Genomic DNA, 19,818 nt, shown 5'->3' on the forward strand with positions numbered 1-19,818 from the left:
GGCAGGCACCTCAGTGGTGCCTCAGTTGCCTGCCCTGTGCTTGTGATAGATTGATTTTGCATGCCCTCACTGCTTAAGTACTGGGGAGCCAGGAGGAGATGCTCAACTATCCTTGAAACAGATTTTGTTTGGGGCTGTGAAAAACATCTTCAATTTGGTTATATTTTTAGTAGCAAAATTAATAGATATTTGAAATTCCCTGAGCTACTTTGCTTTGATCTGTCTGTCAGCTTGACATGAATAGAACTTTTTGTGCTGATGCCTACTATCTTTTCTCTCTGTTTTTTTTTTGGCAAGGCAGGTTAAGCAGATGCATTAAGAGCCACAAAAGCTTTTTGGGAGTCCCTTTGCACTTGTGTGATTAAAAGAGCATTGAATGTAAATGCAGTGTTGCTGTTGGAAACTGTGATGTTTGAAAACAAGTCTGAACCGTTAAATGAGTTATCAGTAAACAGATGCCAGAAGTCTGCCCCTGTGCTCAGCACTGGTTAGGCCACACCATGGGCACTGAGTCCAGTTCTGGGCTCCTCCGTTTAAGAAGGACGTTGAGACACTTGAAGGTGTCCAGAGAAGGGCAGTGAGGCTGGGGAGGGGTCTGGAGCACAGCCCTGTGAGGAGAGGCTGAGGGAGCTGGGGTTGCTTAGCCTGGAGAAGAGGAGGCTCAGGGGAGACCTCATTGCTGTCTACAACTCCCTGAAGGGAGGTTGTAGCCAGGTGGGGGTTGGTCTCTTCTCCCAGGCAAGCAGCACCAGAACAAGAGGACACAGTCTCAAGCTGTGCCAGGGGAGGTTTGGGCTGGAGGTGAGGAGAAAGTTCATCCCAGCAAGAGAGATTGGCCATTGGAATGTGCTGCCCAGGGAGGTGGTGGAGTCCCCATCCCTGGAGGTGTCCAAGAAAGGCTTGGATGTGGCCCTTGGAGCCATGGTTTAGTTGTCAGGAGGTGTTAGGTATTAGGTGATAGGTTGGACTTGCTGATCTCTGAGGTCTTTTCCAAGCTGGTTGATCCTATGGTCCTGTGATTCTATTTAATGCTTAGAAAATGAGTGTGGATGCTGGTTTGGGCTTTTCTGCAATGCAGCCCTATCCTTTCTTGCTCCTCCAGAATAAATGTGAAACAGCTATGACAGTGAAGAAGTGGGGCACTATGATTATTATTAATTTTTTTCCCCCTTGGAATAAGAGTTTGAAAAACCTCATTGGCTGGTTCTGAGATCCTTCCAGCCCCAGGAAGCTGCTCTCCTTTCTGAAGACAGAACTTCCCCCTGTTAGCAGGTACATTAGGACTGCTGGAGCCAGGGCAGAGGAGGGCAAGGAAGCTGGCAAGGGCTGGGAAGGAGAAGAAATCTGATGAGGAGAGACTGAAGGAGCTGGGGATGGTTAGTGTGAAAGAGAGGAGGCTGAGGGGAGACCTCCTGGCTCTCTACAGCTCCCTGCAAGGAGGTTGTGGAGAGCTTGGTGCTGGGCTCTGTTCCCAGGGCATTAGTGACAGAAGAAGAGGGAATGGCCTCAAGCTGCCCCTGGGGAGGTTCAGACTGGACATTAGGAACTGCTTTTCTCAGGGCAAGAGTGGTGAAGGCTTGGAATGTGCTGGGCAGGGAGGTGGTGGAGTCCCCAAGGCTGGCTGTGTTTGCAGGTGGTTTGGCTGTGGTGCTTGGGGCTGTGGTTTAGGGGTGAGCCTTGCAGAGTAGGGTTCTGGGTTGGCCTTGGTGATCCTTAGGCTCTTTTCCAGCCTGAATGTTTCTGTGAGTCTGCTGCTGATCATGCAAGACCCTCATGCCCCTCCCTGTCTAAACTGTCATGGGAAGCTCAGTGGCCCTTCTGCATTGCTCCCTGCAGTGCCATTGCCAGTGCAGCAATTGGCTTGGCAGCTAGTGGGGGACACAGCCTGCTCCAGGGAACAACGTGAGAAGATGAGAAGCACCACATGTGTCTGGTGCCTTCTGCAGGGCAGTGCCTGTCAGGAAGGGCTTTAAGGCTCTGTTGCTGGGCTGGCCAAGGATTGTTATCACAGAGGCCTTGCAGGCTGCAGTAATTATTTCTGGCAGTGGACTGGCATGGGGCATTGATTCAGTAAACACTCTGCTTACAGAATGAAGATCTCCTGTACCCTCATTTGCTGCTGCACCTCTGCCTCTTGGTAATCTGTGGATTTACCTCCAGTCAAAAGCTTCTCCCAGGATAAGAGGAGGAGAATCCAGGGCCAGGATTCCCCTTAGGCAGTTTCCTTAGAGCAGTGCAGCCTGTTTGAAAGGACAGACTCTGCCTTTGCAGCCTGGGGAGGTTTTCTTGGTGTTTCGAGGAGTGTGCCAACTTTATGCCTTCCTGAGTCTTGCTTTTATCATGCTTGCTGAGGAGTGGAATTTGGTCCTTCTGGAGAAGGGGTAACTGTATTTGGCCACTGCTGAGGTCTACAGGTAACTGTGCAGAGCAGGTCCTGAGGGCTGGGCTAGGCTTTTGTAGAGCTGCTGGCTCCAGCTGCCAGAGGTCCTGCCAACCTGCCAGTGTTCAGATCCCTGGCTCTTGGCTGGAAGGGTCATAGTCTCCAAGCTGTAGTACAAACCACAGCACGGAGGGAGCACTCCTGGGGTTCCAGCCCTTGCCTACACAGCATATAAAACCTGGACTGGGTTTTGTTGGCTTTGTTAGGTCCTAGTTTGAAGAACCAGCAGGATAAAGATGTGGAAAGCAGAATGGCAGAGCCCTAAGGACAATCCCTTCTTGCTACCTGTGAGGTGTGAAGGTTTGTGGTGGATGGTGTGTTTCAGTCTGGAGAAGAGAAGGCTCCAAGAAGACTTTATTGTAGCCTTCCAGTCTCTGAAGGGGGCTACAAGAAAGCAGGGGAGGGACTTTTGAGGGTGTCAGGGAGTGACAGGACTGGAGGGAATGGAGCAAAAATAGAAGTGGGTAGATCCAGATTGGATGTTAGAAAGAAGTTGTTCCCCATGAGGGTGGTGAGAGCCGGGCACAGGCTGCCCAGGGAGGTGGTGGAAGCCTCATGCCTGGAGGTTTTGAAGGCCAGGCATGTTCCAGAGAGGATGCTCCCAGTAGTACACCTGCAAGGCAGGTAGCTGCCATGCCCAGTGTCTTGCCTTGGCTGGCCTCCCCGCTGCTGGAGGTGCAGAGCTGCCTCCCTGCTGGAGGCATAGTGGTGTTTGAGACATGGTTTTCTGCTGCCTTACAAACTCAGGATGATGTTTTCCTTGTGGTTACCATTATGAGCCTTTCTTTAGAAACTGCTGAAGAGAAGAGAAGGAGATGATTTCATGGTGTTCACGAGGGGGTAAGCCCCCCCTGTGCTCACTATCTACAGCACCTGCTTGCTCTGAGCCTGTCAGGCCTCAAAGGTGTTTGTGTGCAGGGATACTGTGTGCTGTGGCCAGCAACAGCAAGGTAAAGAACTCTCCTGAAGCACTCCCTCTAATGAGCAGCAGCACATCCATTCAAACTTCTGTTTGTAAAGAGGTTGTTCCAAGCATTCACCCTTAGTGAAAGCTCTGAATGCAAAGCAGTCAGAGGAGGGAGGGGGGAGGAAAGAAGAATACCACTAAATATACACACAACTCAAAATCCCCCAAAGAAACCTCATTTCAGTGAGCCTAAATGCATCTCAAAGTGGCAGACTGAACAAACTACTTTGAGAAGGCAACTGAAGAATTGAAGTCTGTTTTCTTATTGAGCTGTGCCTGGGGTCGCTGCCTTTGGTGCCGGTAGAAGAATCATCTGTAATGAGAGACTTAGCCATTGAATTTTACTCCTTTGCTTCTTTCTGATCTATTCAGAAGCTCCTCAGGAGGTTCATTTGTTGTTAAAAAAGCAAGATCTCCCTGCATTTCTCCTCCCTGGTGTTGCCCCACGAATAGCTGTCAGGTAGCCCTTGTGACTTACAGCCCCGGCTCCAGCACGGGGGCTGCCTAGTTGCCTGGGTTACCTGGGCTACATCTCTCTGTGTCTTGTAGTGGAGCAGTCCTGGTAACACCCAGCAGACTGTGAATTTCCAATAATTTCAGTCAAATGTGGAATGCAAGCTCCTTTTTTTTTGAGCCCATTGATGTCTTTGGGATTGAAAAATGAGCAGCTGTTCACATATTTAGTTGCACCAACCCTGCGCGAAGAAAGCAAGCACCGACAGGAGTCACTGGAAGCTCTGCATCAGCATCCACATTGCCACCTGGGCAGCTCACAGGCGGGGAAAGAAAACAACTTTGCTGCATGGATTCTTAGGATTAATTCCTGACTATGGAATTCGTGAAAGTCATAGAATCACAGAATTGTCAGGGTTGGAAGGGACCTCAAGGCTCAGCCAGTTCCAACCCACACTGCCATGGGCAGGGACACCTCACACTACAGCAGGTTGCTCACAGCCACATCCAGCCTGGCCTTCAAAACCTCCTGGCATGAGGCTTCCACCACCTCCCTGGGCAACCTGTGCCAGGCTCTCACCACCTTCATGGGGAACAACTTCTTCCTCACATCCAATCTCAATCTACCCTCCTCTAGCTTGGATCTATCCCCCCCAGTCCTATCACTCCCTGACACCCTCAAAAGTCCCTCCCCAGCTTTCTTGGAGCCCCCTGCAGATACTGGAAGGCCACAAGGAGGGTGATAGGTTGGACTGGATGATCTCGAAGGTCTTTTCCAACTTGGTTAATTCTATATTCTTCCCCAGGAGGGTGGTGAGAGGCTGCCACAGGTTGCCCAGGGAGGTGGTGGAAGCCTCATCCCTGGAGGTGTTTGCAGCCAGGCTGGATGTGGCTGTGAGCAACCTGCTGTAGTGTGAGGTGTCCCTGCCCGTGGCAGGGGGGTTGGAACTGGCTGAGCCTTGAGGTCCTCTCCAGCCCTGACAATTCTGTGATTCTATGAGTGTGTCTCTACATAGCTAATATTTAACTTCCTTATCAGTATACCTCAATGTTAGCAGAGTTGGGAGCACACCTTTCCCAAGCCTGCAGAGTCTCCTAATGCACCAAGCTGTCTCTGTGTCGTTGAGTGGGAGGTGGCAGGAACGGTGTGCTGCTGGCTAAGGATCTGAAGATGGCAGCATTGGGTGAGCTATCTCATTTCCATAGCTTAAATACAGGAGCTGTCCTTGCTGCATGTGGCAAATTGATCCCCAAATCAGCTTTCCCTTTGAAGTGCTTCTCTAGATGCTGCAGCCTTAATGCCACGAGTCAGTAGTAGGCAGAAGTGCTTTTCTCATCTGGTCACTTTGTATGCACTTTATTTGGGTGAGCTATACTGAGAGTGCAAGTCTTACCCGTGCTGAAGACAGGCTCCCACCAGCAAGTGTTGACTCATAACTGCCTTTCAGAACAGTAACAATTATAACAGGTTTTGAACGTAGGTAAAAAAAGCTTCCTCTTCATGTGCTGCTTTTCCATCACAGAGGAAGTGAAATCAAGGTCTCCCTCTGCCTCATGAACACCCCAACCCTGGGCAGCCTGCATGGCTCTCCCCTGTGCCTTTGAGAGATGTGGAGGTGCTGGAGCCAGGGCAGAGGAGGGCAAGGAAGCTGGGAAGGGCCTGGAGAAGAAATCTGATGAAAAGCAACTGAAGGAGCTGGGGATGGTTAGTGTGAAAGAGAGGAGGCTGAGGGGAGACCTCCTGGCTCTCTACAGCTCCCTGCAAGGAGGTTGTGGAGAGGTTGGTGCTGGGCTCTGCTCCCAGGTCATTAGTGACAGAAGAAGAGGGAATGGCCTCAAGCTGCCCCTGGGGAGGTTCAGACTGGACATGAGGAAACCTTTTTTGAGGGCAAGGAATTGGTCAGGGGTTGGAATGTGCTGCCCAGGGAGGTGGTGGAGTCCCCAAGGCTGGCTGTGTTTGCAGGTGGTTTGGCTGTGGTGCTTGGGGCTGTGGTTTAGGGGTGAGCCTTGCAGAGTAGGGCTCTGGGTTAGACCTGGTGATCCTGAGGCTCTGCTCCAACCTGAATGTTTCTGTGCTTCTGTGACTGTTAGCTCTCCACCAGCTGCCCCTTCCTTCCCCAGGCATGCACCTCCTCAAGAGGGATGGAGAGCAATCCTCTTCCCTCCCTCTGCTGCCCCTATAGATTGCTTTAGTGGGCATTCTCCTGCAGCAGCATGACATTGCTTTGGTCCTCCTCAGCCTGAAGAAAGTCTGCTCATAAGGGTTAGGGTTAGGGACAAAGTCATGACTGCTTTTACAGGTCTGTAACAAACACACACTGGACCTCCCCTTTCTCTCTGCTATAATGCCTCTGATGACTGTGTTGTAGCAGGAGACCAGACCTGCTGTGTAGCTGTCGGGGTGTTCATGTTCAGGGTGTAGGAACCACTGCTTGACAGGCTCTTTGAAGTGAGTTGAGCAGGAGGGAGAAATGGAAAAGCTCTTAGTGAGGTTGAAGTGAGTGGCTCAGTGCTGGCAGGGGCAACATGGACAGTACCAGGACTGCAGCCTCCTGGAGGAGTGTCTGGCAAACTCTTTAGGCAGGGAAGCTACACTTGGTGCTCTTCTTGGCACTAGGACTCTCAGCTTCACTCTTCACTCCTCTAGTGATGCTTTGGTCATTTTCTCTGCCTGGCTGTGTGACCCTGAGATGTCTTTTTTTGGGAAACCAGTTGCCTTGGCCTCCCTCTCAAGTGGTGACATCAGCCACTGCATCTCATGAGAACCTTTGTGCCAGCTTGGCTTAGCTGATTCCATTGCAAAGCCAGCGATGGAACTGTGACTCTTTTTGTTTGGCAATGTTGTGCCTTCACCTCCTCTCGTGGACCTCAGTGCCTTTGACTGCTGTGATAGAATCTGACTCAAGACATTTGAAGTCTCTGCAACCTTTTCTTCCTCCCAGCTGACTTCAGAGGTTGGGATCAGACACCAGGGCTCATGTTTTGAGTCTTTTTTATTGCTTCTTCCTCCATTGTGCCGTGCTGCATGAATCACTGGCCCTACAGGAACTTCTGAGAGGCAGAGAAATGAATCATTTCTCCATTCCCAAACATTTGTGCTACAGAAAAGAGCTGTTAATTTCTGCTCTTTTGCATTTAGCATGATATTCAGCCTGGAAGAGGAGGAGGGCTTGAAGAGGAAATAGACCTAAAAAAGGCTATCACACTGAGATCCATTCTCAAGTTATTCAGAAAAGCATTAGATTTAGTACCAAATCCTGGGCTGCTTCTCATCTTAAATGCATGTTCCCTGCAAAGACATGTTAATGTTGTAGGCTCAGTGGGGTTGGGTCCCTTTGGACAAAGCCTGAAGGTGACAAGTGCACACCCATGCACAGCAATGTGCAGCAATGTGGGTTTGGGTGAGTTAGAAATCAACTCCTCACAGCCTTTCTGTGTAGAAATAGTTACCAGCTTAGTCTGGCCTGTTTGATCTGACATCAAAAAGCAACCTTGATGTGTAACAACAAAACCAGACTAAAGCTCAGTGCCCCAGGAGCAGGGCTGTCTTCTCTTTCATTGAATGGACAATGGGCTGGCTCTCTGCACTTCCTGCCAACCACATCCTGGGATGCATCAGGAGCAGTGTGGCCAGCAGATCAAGAGAGGTGATTCTCCCCCTTTGCTCTGCTCTGCTGAGACCCCCACCTCAAATAGAATCACAGAACTGACAGGGTTGGAAGGGACCTCAAGGCTCAGCCAGTTCCAACCCTCCTGCCATGGCCAGGGACACCTCACACTACAGCAGGTTGCTCACAGCCACATCCAGCCTGGCTGCAAACACCTCCAGGCAGGAGGCTGCCACCACCTCCCTGGGCAACCTGTGCCAGTCTCTCACCACCCTCATGGGGATCAACTACTTCCTGACATCCAATCTGAATCTCCCCACTTCTAGTTTTGCTCCATCCCCCCCAGCCCTATCACTCCCTGACACCCTCAAAAGAATACTGCCTCCAGTTCTGGTGTCCCCACAGTAAGAGGGACATAGATCTGTTGGAACAAGTCCAGAGGAGGGCCACAAAGGTGATCCAGGGGCTGGAACACCTCTGCTGTGAGGATAGGCTAAAGGAACTGGGATTGTGCAGCATGGAGGAGAGGAGGCTCTGAGAGGACCTTATAGCTGCCTTAAAATACTTGAAGGGAACTGACAGGAAGGCAGGAGAGAGACTTTTTACAAGAGTGTCCACTGGTAGGACAAGGGGAAATGGATTTGCATTGAAGGAGAATCGGTTTAGGTTGGGTCTTAGGAAGAGTTTCTTCACTCTGAGGGTGGCAAGACTCTGGAATGGATTGTCCAGAGAGGTTGTGGATGCCCCCTCCCTGGAGATCACAGTGTCACAGAACATTAGAGGTCAGAAGGGACCTTCAGAGACCACCCAGTCCAACCCCCTGCCAGAGCAGCACCACCCAGGGGAGTCCACACAGGAATGCATCCAGGTGGGGTTGGAAAGGCTCCAGAGAAGGAGACTCCACAACCTCTCTGGGCAGCCTGCTCCAGGGCTCTGCCACCCTCACACCAAAGAAGTTTCTCCTCATGCTGAGCTGAAACCTTCTCTGGTCAAGTTTGTCTCCATTGCTCCTTGGCTTACTGCTGTGCACCACCCAAAAGAGCTTTGCTCTCTCCACTTGACACTTGAGATGTTCCAGGCCAGGTTGGATGGGGCCTTGAGTAACCTGGACTTAGGTGAGAGGCTTCCTGCCCACAGCAGGGAGGTTGGATTGAATGATCTCTAAGATCTCTTCCAGCCTAGGCCATTGTATGATTGCTAACATTTCTCTTCCTTGGGTGGATACAGCAAGGCTAGCTGTGGTGCTGTTATCAGTACTGCTGTGCTGATTTAGCAGGTTGGTTTGACAGGGCAGATCAGTTGCCTGGTTGAGTGTAGACCTACGGAACTGGAGGGATTGGTCATTTTCCTCCTGTAGCTTAAGAAGCCCAGTGGCATATTGGTTCTTCATTTATGCCAGAGTAAGACCCAGTGAAGACTAAGGCCTTAGTTCAACACATGCATATGAATAAGCTCTTTCTAACTCAAGACAGCACTTAAATAGGTGCTGGGCTTCAAAGTAGCAGCAGCTGGACCTTGCAGCTGTGTGCTCTGAACTAGATCTCAGAGAGGTTCCTAGACAGGCAGAACAACTGCCTTGTATGATTCCATGTTAAGGCACCTTGTTTATATCACAGAATCACAGAATCCATCCAGCTGCAAGAGACCTCCAAGCTCATCCAGTCCAACCTCTGACCCAGCACTGCAGGGTCAACACTAAACCATGTCCCTAGCACCAGCTCCACAGCTGCTTGAACACCCCCAGGTATGGGGAACTCCAGCACTGCCCTGGGCAGACCATTCCAATGTTTGATAATCCTCTCAGTGAAGAAATATTTCCTAGCATCCAGCCTGAACCTCCCCTGGGGCAGCTTGGAACCATTTCCTCTGGTTCTGTCTCTTGCCACCAAGGAGCAGAGGCTGCCCCCTCCTCACTCCAACCTCCCTTCAGAGAGCTGCAGAGAGCAATGAGGTCTCCCTCAGCCTCATCTTCTCCAGCCTGGACACCCCCAGCTGCCTCAGCCCCTCCTTGTAGCCCAGGTGCTCCAGGCCCTTCTCCAGCCCCCTTGCTCTTCTCTGGCCAGGCTCCAGACCTTCAATGTCATTCCTGTAGTGAGGGTCCCACAACTGAGCACAATCCTTGAGGTGTGGCCTCCCCGGTGCTGAGCATCAGGTGGATTAAAAACACCTGTGCAGATGACTCTTGGCACCTTTGGTAGCATCAGAGGAGGAAGTGCATGTAGGTAACTGGCCAGTCCTGAGAAGTGCCTGGGTGCCTAGGCAAAAAGAGCAGAGTCTCACACTTGTGTGCCAAGCTGCCTGGCTGCAGAGCATGACATTTGAAGTACTTAACAATAGCAGCAACCTGTCCTATCTGTCTATATGCTGAAGACTTGAAATTCTGGCACAGTGGGGCAATCAGGTGGGTCTGATGCCAGCTGTCACTGCTGAAGGGCCTGTTTCCAGCCACACTGCTCTGTGTCTGTGTGTTTTACAGTGCTATTTCTTCACGATTGAGTTTGGCCTTTGCAAGCAAGAGGGACAGCTCCGTGCTTATGGGGCAGGACTCCTCTCATCCATTGGGGAATTAAAGGTAGGTGCCTTGAAAGCAGAATCAACTCTCTTTTCACCTGAACAGAAGGGATCTTAACTAAGCTGTGTGGTGTGGATGGCATGCTGGAGGGAAGGGAACCATCCAGAGGGACCTGGACAGGCTGCAGAGCTGAGCCCATCACAACCTCAGGAGGTGCAACAAGACCAAGGGCAAGGTCCTGCAGCTGGGTCAGGGCAATCCCAAGCACTGATACAGGCTGGGCAGGGACTGGCTTGAGAGCAGCCCTGAAGAAAAGGACTTGGGGGTGCTGGGGGATGAGAAGCTAAACAGGAGCCAGCAGTGAGCACTTGCAGCCCAGAGAGCCAAGCAGAGCCTGGGCTGCAGCAAGAGAAGTGTGGCCAGCAGGGCCAGGGAGGGGATTCTGCCCCTCTGCTCCACTCTGCTGAGACCACAGCTGGAGCTCTGTGTCCAGTTCTGGAGCCTCTGTGCCAGGAAGGATCTGGAGGTGCTGGAAGGTGTTCAGAGAAGGGCCACGAGCAGGAGCAGAGGGCTGGAGCTGCTCTGCTATGAGGACAGAGTGAGGGAGTTGGGGCTGTTCAGTCTGGAGAAGAGAAGGCTCTGAGGAGACCTCATTGTGGCCTTGCAGTATCTGAAGGGGGCTACAAGAAAGCTGGGGAGGGACTTTTGAGGGTGTCAGGGAGGGATAGGACTGGGGGGGATAGAACAAAACTAGAAGTGGGGAGATTCAGATTGAATGTGAGGAAAAAGTTGTTCCCCATGAGGGTGGTGAGAGACTGGCACAGGTTGCCCAGGGAGGTGGTGGAAGCCTCCCGCCTGGAGGTGTTTGCAGCCAGGCTGGAGGTGGCTGTGAGCAACCTGCTGTAGTGTGAGGTGTCCCTGGCCATGGCAGGGGGGTTGGAACTGGCTGAGCCTTGAGGTCCCTCCAACCCTGAAAATTCTGTGGTTCTATGATTCTATGGCATCCAATCTCAATCTCCCCACTTCTAGTTTTGCTCCATCCCCCCCAGTCCTATCACTCCCTGACACCCTCAAAAGTCCCTCCCCAGGATTTCCTTCAAGTTTGGGTTTTTTTATCCCCCACTCAGTATTTAGACTTAAGATTCTGGATACTGAAAAATCCAAGTGCTGATGTGCATGCTGTCACAGAATCACAGAGTTTTGGGGGCTGGAAGGGACCTCCAAAGCTCATCCAGTCCAACCTCCCTGCCAGAGCAGGAGCACCTAGAGCAGATCACACAGGAACACATCCAGGCAGGGCTTGAATAGCTCCAGAGAGGGAGATGGAAGCATCAAGGGGAAAATAAAATACAAATTCAAAAGCACAACAAAAATAAGGAGAAATAGAAGATTAAAAATGAAGCCTGGGGGGAAAGGAATAATACAGTAAGTAGTTACAAATTGTTCTGCCTAATACAGGCAGGTTAACTCTAGCTAACTCTATTACACAGGATATGTTTGGGGCTTTGAGATAAGGCAGAAATAATGTACATTTCAATTATTAAGACTCTTTCTAAAAGGCAGGCCACATACCTTCAGAGGCTTTAAGCCATTTAATTCCTATGATGCTCTCTTGAACTTTCATTAAAGGAGCCTCACATCATCTTCAGCTGGCTGGAGCACCTCTGCCATGAAGACAGGCTGAGGGAGCTGGGGGTGTTCAGCCTGGAGAAGAGGAGGCTCCAGGGAGACCTAATGGCAGCCTGCCAGTACCTGAAGGGGGCTACAAGAAGGATGGAGAGAGACTGCTTGCAAAGGCCTGCAGGGACAGGACCAGGGGCAATGGCTTGAAACTAGAGCAGAGCAGATTGAGATTGGATGTGAGGAACAAGTTCTTTACCATGAGGGTGGTGGAACACTGGAACAGGTTGCCCAGGGAGGTGGCTGAGGCTCCATCCCTGGAGATAGTCAAAGTGAGACTCGGAGAGGCTCTGGGCAGCCTGCTCTAGTTGGGGATGTCCCTGCTGACTGCAGGCAGGTCAGACTTGATGAGCTTTGGAGGTCTCTTCCAGCCTGGACCATTCTATGATTCCACAGGACAAGGGACAATGGTTGTCAACTGCAGCACAGGAAACTCCACCTGAACATGAGGAGGAACTTCTGCACTGTAAGGGTGCCAGAGCCCTGGAGCAGGCTGCCCAGGGAGCTTGTGGAGTCTCCTTCTGTGGAGCCTTTCCAGCCCTGTCTGGATGTGTTCCTGTGTGACCTGTGCTGGATTCTATGCTCCTGCTCTGGCAGGGGCCTTGGACTGGAAGATCTCCAGAGGTCCCTTCCATCCCCTAACATCCTGGGATCTTTAAGTCTTGTGTTGCAGAGTTTCTTCCATCCTTCTACAGGGATGCATCAGACATCCTAGTTTCTAGAGGTAGCTGTGGTTAGAGTCTGCAGTTGCTCTCTTCTCAGACAGACTATTTCTGGCTTTTGTTTCCAAACTTACTTAACTGATGGCTGGCTAGAAACAGACCACCTCGTGAGGAGGAAAATAGGCATGCACCAAAGAAAGTTCATTCCCTGCTATTGAAGATCCCATGCATTAATTTTTCATGGACTTATTTCTGGGGAGAGAGGAGGTGGGAGGAAGAGGTTCTCGTTCCAGTTTTATGTCCTTCTGTTTGGAGACTGCAGGTGGAGAGCTAGTGTGGTATTTTCAGAGCCCTTCCCAGGGATTTGGGAATTAGAATAAGCAAGAGCTTGGATCAAAGGTGTGGTGAATACCTTAAGGCTAATGCCTTACTCTGCTGTAAAGGATATCCAGGTAGAAAGTAAGTGAAGAAATAAGAAGCACCTCAGGGACCTCAGGGATCTGCTCCCTCTGTGCCATTTCTTTGTGCTTTTCATGCAGATCTGCACTAGGGATAGATGTTAGGGGACTAAAGAAGGTTGAACATTGACCTAAATATCCTCTCCTTCCTTACCTTGTACTGTTGTAGAGAGCACTGAGAATGAATACATTGTGTGTCCTGGGAAGGCTAGAGCCAAAGCTAGGGCACGTATTCATGTGGAAGGGGGAGCTGGAGAAGGATCCTGCTGGAAAATACCTAGATACCTCACTTCAGATTTGAAACCTCCATGTCCCTCCCAGTGGCTTGTGCCAGTCATGCCAGGAGAAAGGCTCTTGGAAATTTCCCCTCTGGGTAGCCTCAGCTGTCCAGTGCCTGCTTGATGCCTGTTTGTTTAGCTCTGGAGTTTCTTTAGGGAGTGTTCCTGCTCAAGTGTGGGTGACAGAAGGGCAATGCATTTCAGCAGCACCCCAGAAATGAGCATCATTGAGTGGCCTTGCTGATAGGTAGTTCCCATCTCAGGCTCCCTCTCAGGAAAGCAGGGCATGTTCTTGGCCTGGAAATGGAAAGACAGATTGTGTGAGTGGTTTGGTCAGGCTCATTCACCCACCAAGACAATGATCAGTTCTGCCAGAATCACAGAATGTTAGAGGTGGGAAGGGACCTCCAGAGATCATCCAGGCTAAGCCTTGCCAGAGCAGCAGCACCCAGGGCAGTCCACACAGGAATGCAGCCAGCTGGGGTTGGAAAGGCTCCGGAGAAGGAGACTCCACAACCTCTCTGGGCAGCCTGCTCCAGGGCTCTGGAACCCTCACACCAAAGAAGTTTCTCCTCATGCTGAGCTGAAACCTTCTCTGGTCAAGTTTGTCTCCATTGCTCCTTGGCTTATTGCTGTGCACCACCCACAAGAGCTTGGCCCCCTCCACTTGACCCCCAGCCCTCAGCTATTGAGAGACATTGATCAGATCCCCTCTCAGCCTTCTCTTCTCCAGACTCAACAGCCCCAGGGCTCTCAGTCTCTCTTCCCAGGGGAGATGCTCAAGTCCCCTAAGCATCCTCCTGGCTCTGCCTTGGCCTCTCTCCAGCAGGTCTCTGTCTCTCTTGAACTGGGGAGTCCAGAACTGGACCCAGGATTGCAGGAGTGGTCTGAGCAGGGCAGAGGTTGTGCATCTTTTGGGTAGTACATATCTGTAGTTATATTGATAAGTATTTTGGGGGGAAAATGCTCTCATCAAGAGAGCTTTTTAAAGTAACAAATGATGTGTTCTGCTCAAACTGAAAATCTACTCTCTGCAGAGCCAGAGAGGCTACCAAGCAATGGGAAGCACACAGCACAGTGCTATAAGAGGAGCTGTGTAGCTGCACAGCAGTATCAAAATAGCATTTAACAGCTCCTGTGGTGTGTTTTTGCAGCATGCTCTCTCTGACAAGGCCAACGTGAAAACGTTTGACCCAAAGACAACCTGTTTGCAGGAATGCCTTATCACTACTTTCCAGGAAGCTTACTTTGTCTCAGAAAGTTTTGAAGAAGCCAAAGAAAAAATGAGGTAAACTATTTCCCTTGACTCAAAGGAAAATAAATCTCAGTCTCTCTTCTTTAGCACAAGGATGCTGCAGCACTGCGGGGTGAGGAGAGGCAGAGGGACCTGGGGCTCTTTAGTCTGGGAAAGAGAAGACTGAGAGGGGATTTAATAGATGTTTATAAATATCTGAGGGGTGGGGGGTGGGGGGGGGTGGGGGGAGCCAGGCTCTACTCACTTGCTCCCTGGGATAGAGCAAGGAGCAATGGATGTAAGCTGCAGCACAGGAGGTTCCACCTCAACACAAAGGGGAGCTTCTTTACTGCTAGCCTTACAGAGCCCTGGAGCAGGCTGCCCAGAGAGGTTGTGGAGTCTCCTTCTCTGGAGCCTTTCAAGGCCCATCTGGATGTGTTCCTCTGTGACCTGAGCTGGCTTGCATGGTCCTGCTCTGGCAGGGGGTGGGACTGGATGATCTCTTTGGGTCCCTTCTGTCCCCTGACATCCTGGGATCCTGTGAATCGACAAAGAAGAGCTGTCCATGTTCTTTTTTCCTTTCCTTTCAGGGACTTTGCCAAGTCAATCAATCGTCCCTTCTCTGTGTATTTCAACCCCTACACGCAGAGCATTGAGATCCTGAAGGACACCAGGAGCATAGAAAACGTGGTCCAGGACCTGCGCAGCGACCTGAACACCGTCTGCGATGCCTTGAGCAAAATGAACAGATACTTGGGGATCTGAGGGGCCTGCCACTGCCCTCTGCTCTCTGCTGCTTTTTTTTTCCTGTAGCCAGCCTAGCAACATCACCTGATGTGGCTAACTCCTCACACCCATCAGTTTTCCCCTTTCCAGCTTGGGCCGTGGCTTGCATCGTTGTGTAGCTCTTGTCTGATTGTGATGTGCGCAGGCAAACCAAGGCAGTGCTAATCGGTAAGCTCAAGGTGAAACGTGGCAGAACACACTCCTCAGCCCCTCAGCACACACTCCTGTGCAAGCACACCATTAAAAACTTGCCTGCCAAGGGTTTTGTTTCCATCAGATGATTCACTTTGGTGTCTTAAGGAGTGGTGTTGCTGGTCTCGCCGGGTCTGAGTTTGTTTCTCTGTGATCCCTTCTCTCCCATAAGAATCCAGAGGAGGGGAAAAAAAGAACCTTGGCAGCATTTTCAGTTTCTTTGTCAGAGAATCTGTATTTCTTTCCATGGTGGTGAAGGCAATGCTTTGCCCATCTCTCTGTAACAGAGCTGAGTGTCTCTGGTGGCTGAGCAGCACAATTTCTGCACCGGTGCCAGGATCCGGAGGGCTGTGAATCAGTGCTAAAAGGGCTGTGGAGAGAAGAGATTATGAGGACTCACAGCTGACAAAGACTCAACATGGCTGAGTAATTGGAATACAATAAAACCCACAACCCTCTGCAACTCATGTAGAAAGGTAGTTCTAATTCATGCACCTCTTACCTGTGGCAGTCCTGAGCACAGGGCCTCTGCAGGGGCTGTCTGGCAATAAGGGAGGAAGGGCTGGTGTTGGTTCCAGGCTGGTAGATGTGAGTACAAAGCCCTTCTACACATCATCATGTGCCTTCTAGGCAACTGAATAGGAGCCAGCAGTGTGCCCAGGGGGCCAAGAAAGCCAAAGGCATCCTGGCTGGGATCAGCAATGCTGTGTCCAGCAGGAGCAGGGAGGGGATTGTCCCCTGGCACTCAGCTCTGGGGAGGCCACACCTCCAGTGCTGTGTCCAGCTTTGGGCACCTCAGGACAAGAGAGATGTGGAGGTGCTGGAGCCAGGGCAGAGGAGGACAAGGAAGCTGGGAAGGGCCTGGAGAAGAAATCTGATGAAGAGCAACTGAAGGAGCTGGGGCTGGTTAGTGTGAAAGAGAGGAGGCTGAGGGGAGACCTCCTGGCTCTCTACAGCTCCCTGCAAGGAGGTTGTGGAGAGGTTGCTGCTGGTCTCTGCTCCCAGGTCATTAGTGACAGCACAAGAAGGAATGGCCTGAAGCTGCCCCTGGGGAGGTTCAGACTGGACATTAGGAAAGCTTTTTTTCAGGCAAGAGTGGTGAGGGCTTGGAATGTGCTGCCCAGGGAGGTGGTGGAGTCCCCAAGGCTGGCTGTGTTTGCAGGTGGTTTGGCTGTGGTGCTTGGGGCTGTGGTTTAGGGGTGAGCCTTGCAGAGCAGGGTTCTGGGTTGGCCTTGGTGATCCTGAGACTCTTTTCCAGGCTGAATATCTCTGTGATTCAGTGGCCTGAAAACAATCCTTGTGCAAGGCCTAGCAACTCTTCCTCCTCTCAAGAGCTGACAAAGCATTGCGGCTTGCTTGAGCAAAATGAAGCCCATGATGGGTAACAGCAATCCAAGGCTGACAAAGTCACTGAGGCTTTCACTTCAGCCAGCATTAAGGCAAGAACACTCTGAATGCTGACAAGATCTGGATTTATTCTTGCCTCTTCTGCAGAGATTAAATGAGTAATTCCACAGCAGTAAACCAAGGGAAGCATGTTTGGGTTTGTGCTGCTAGCAAGTAAATCTCATTATGGATTAGGGAGAAACCCTTGAAATCCAATAGTCATTTTAGGACTAATGATGGCAGGGGAACTGTCTACAATGAAGACATAATGTCAGTGGAACAGAGCATTGTCAAAGGATAATGGGCCCCTGCTGCTAGATGGATGCTTAATCCAATGATTTTATTTCTATTATACAGCATGATTAAAAATAAATTAAATATAATGGGCTGAGGAATAAGAGTGATTTAGAGAGACAATTGCTCACTGGTCTGCTGTAGCAAAGCTCCTTCTCAGAGGCTGCAGGGCCAACTGCCTTGGAGCTTCAGCCCATCAGGAGCTAGGACTGGGAAGGAAGGCATCAAAAAGTGGACTCTAACACTTTCAGGGATCTTGCACTTTTGTGCTGCCCCTCTGCTCAGCACTGGTTAAGCCACACCATGAGTGCTGAGTCCAGTTCTGGGATCCTCACTTTAAGAAGGACATTGAAAGACTTGAAGGTGTCCAGAGAAGAGCAACGAGGCTGGGGAGGGGTCTGGAGCTCAGCCCTGTGAAGAGAGGCTGAGGGAGCTGGGGTTGCTTAGCCTGGAGAAGAGGAGGCTCAGGGGAGAGCTTCTTGCTCTCTACAACTCCCTGAAGGGAGGTTATAGCCAGGTGGGGCTTGGTCTCTTCTCCCAGGCAAGCAGCACTAGAACAAGAGGACACAGTCTCAAGCTGTGCCAGGGCAAGTTTAGGCTGGAGGTGAGGAGAAAGTTCATCCCAGCAAGAGAGATTGGCCATTGGAATGTGCTGCCCAGGGAGGTGGTGGAGTCACCATCCCTGGAGGTGTTCAATAAAGGCTTGGATGTGGCACTTGGAGCCATGGTTTAGTTGTCAGGAGGTGTTAGGTATTAGGTGATAGGTTGGACTTGCTGATCTCTGAGGTCTTTTCCAACCTGGCTGGTTCTGTGCTTCTGTGAAATGCTTCCAGCTTAGCTGAAATCCTCTTGCCTTTTTTTTTATCAGCAAATTAAGATCAGGCCTGCAGCAGTCTCCTTGGCTGACAGGCTGCTCTAGGTGTAATGAGGGAATCATTGACAGTTATCAAATTACCCCAAGGTCTCCTTTCCAACAGGCCATATTTATCCAAGGTGCTTGTTTAGCTGTAGTTAGCTGGACTCTGGAAATTGGGCTTCATGCTTAGGCTCATTTATTTCCTATGTAATCCTGAGCTGATGCTTTATGAGATATCTGCACTTGCTTTGCCTGCACAGAGGAAATGGGCCCAAGCTTAATGAATGTAAAGGATTGCAGTGTTTACTGCCATGCCAAGTCTGAAATGAAAAACAACACTCAGACACTGCAGCACAGAAGCACAGAATCAGCCAGGTTGGAAGACACCTCAGAGATCAGCAAGTCCAACCCATTGCCTAATGCCTAACACCTCCTGACAACTAAACCATGGCTCCAGGTGCCATATCTAAACCTTTTCTGAACACCTCCAGGGATGGTGACTCCACCACCTCCCTGGGCAGCACATCCCAATGGCCAATCTCTCTTGCTGGGAACAACTTTCTCCTCACCCCCAGCCTAAACCTCCCCTGGTACAGCTTGAGACTGTGTCCTCTTGTTCTGGTGCTGCTTGCCTGGGAGAAGAGACCAAGCCCCACCTGGCTACAACCTCCCTTCAGTGAGTTGGAGAGAGCAAGAAGGTCTCCCCTGAGCCTCCTCTTCTCCAGGCTAAGCAACCCCAGCTCCCTCAGCCTCTCCTCACAGGGCTGTGCTCCAGACCCCTCCCCAGCTTTGTTGCCCTTCTCTGGACACCTTCAAGTCTCTCAATATCCTTCTTAATCTGAGGGCCCCAGAACTGGACACAGCACTGCAGCAAATACAGATACCAAGTTTTCTTTGCAAACCAAGGCATGCTTCATGCATTTCATTTCAGGTTTTTTTTCCAGGAGAGGGGATGGAGTGCAGGAGGTGTTAACAGTAACTGTTGTGTGGTTCCCCTCTCTTCTCTTTGTTTAGGTCTCTTGAGCAGCCTGGTTTAGGTGTAACCCTTTGGTGTACTTTCACCAAACAGGGAGTCTTGTCCTTTCCTCTTGTGGTGATATCTTCATGGGATGGGGAAATTTCCAGGAGTTTCCAGCATTTACTGAGCTGCTGTAATGGGCTGTAGAAGAAAGTTGCACATCGTGGAGGGGACAGCCTTGCTCAGAGAGCTAAAGCTGCTGCAGGCTTTCACCTACAGGCTGCTGGGACAAATCCTGCCCAGTCAGCAGTTGCTGAAAGGTATCACCCGCCAGCAGTAGTCTGGCCCCTGTGTGATGAACTGGGAAGCTGGGATTGCTTAGTCTGGAGTAGAGGAGATAGAAGGGAGCCATGATAACCCTTTTTCAAACACACAGAAGTAGCTGCAACGTGGCAGGAACAGACTCTGCTCCAGCCTTGAGAAGTAATGGACTTAAACTGTGGGAAAGGAGCATGCAGTCAGGTCACAGTGAAGCATATGGAGCACAGATTGCTCAGGGAGGCAGCAGAGCCTCCATCATGTTTGAAGAGCATAGGTTAGGCTGCTGTGTCTCAGGAATGATATTAGCACATTTGGTCCCACCTTGAGATCAAGGGAGAGGCGGCAGGATGCCTTGAAGTCCATTGGAGCAACTGCCTGGGAAAGGCTTCAGCTGGCTCACAACCCCAGCAATGGCCAAAATCCAGCAGTGCAGAGCATTTGCACATGACCTGCACCTCTGCCTTCTTCTTTGGTCTTTGAATAACCCTAAAGAGCAGTTCTTCATCTTTCTGCATTCTCTTAGGGAGTGCATGGCCTCAACAGTCTGAGTGTGGCCCCAGATGCTCACTGTGCTGTGCTAAGTTCCTGAGGTGTGTGCTGCACTTTGGCCACAACAACCCCATGCAGGGCTACAGGCTGGGGACAGAGTAGCTGGAGAGCAGCCAGGCAGAAAGGGACCTGGGGGTACTGGTTGACAGCAGCTGAACAGGAGCCAGCAGTGTGCCCAGGTGGC

At 50.9% G+C, this 19,818-nt stretch overlaps 1 protein-coding gene across 1 annotated transcript in view; it reads left to right on the forward strand.

The window, feature by feature from the left end:
- TPH2 (tryptophan hydroxylase 2) overlaps window positions 1-15,354 on the forward strand; it is a 63,001-nt gene extending 47,647 nt beyond the window's left edge. Inside the window, exons 9-11 of the mRNA XM_068164129.1 lie at window positions 9,945-10,040; window positions 14,213-14,346; window positions 14,883-15,354. Coding sequence (XP_068020230.1) covers window positions 9,945-10,040; window positions 14,213-14,346; window positions 14,883-15,057 — 405 coding nt within the window. The 3' untranslated portion in view covers window positions 15,058-15,354. The remainder of the gene's footprint in view (window positions 1-9,944; window positions 10,041-14,212; window positions 14,347-14,882) is intronic.
- The last annotated feature ends 4,464 nt before the right edge of the window (window positions 15,355-19,818 follow it).

The sequence above is a fragment of the Melanerpes formicivorus genome, unplaced genomic scaffold, assembly GCF_026170545.1.
Source record: "Melanerpes formicivorus ecotype bairdi unplaced genomic scaffold, bMelFor1.0.p_v2 SCAF_3, whole genome shotgun sequence".
NCBI lineage: Eukaryota > Metazoa > Chordata > Aves > Piciformes > Picidae > Melanerpes > Melanerpes formicivorus.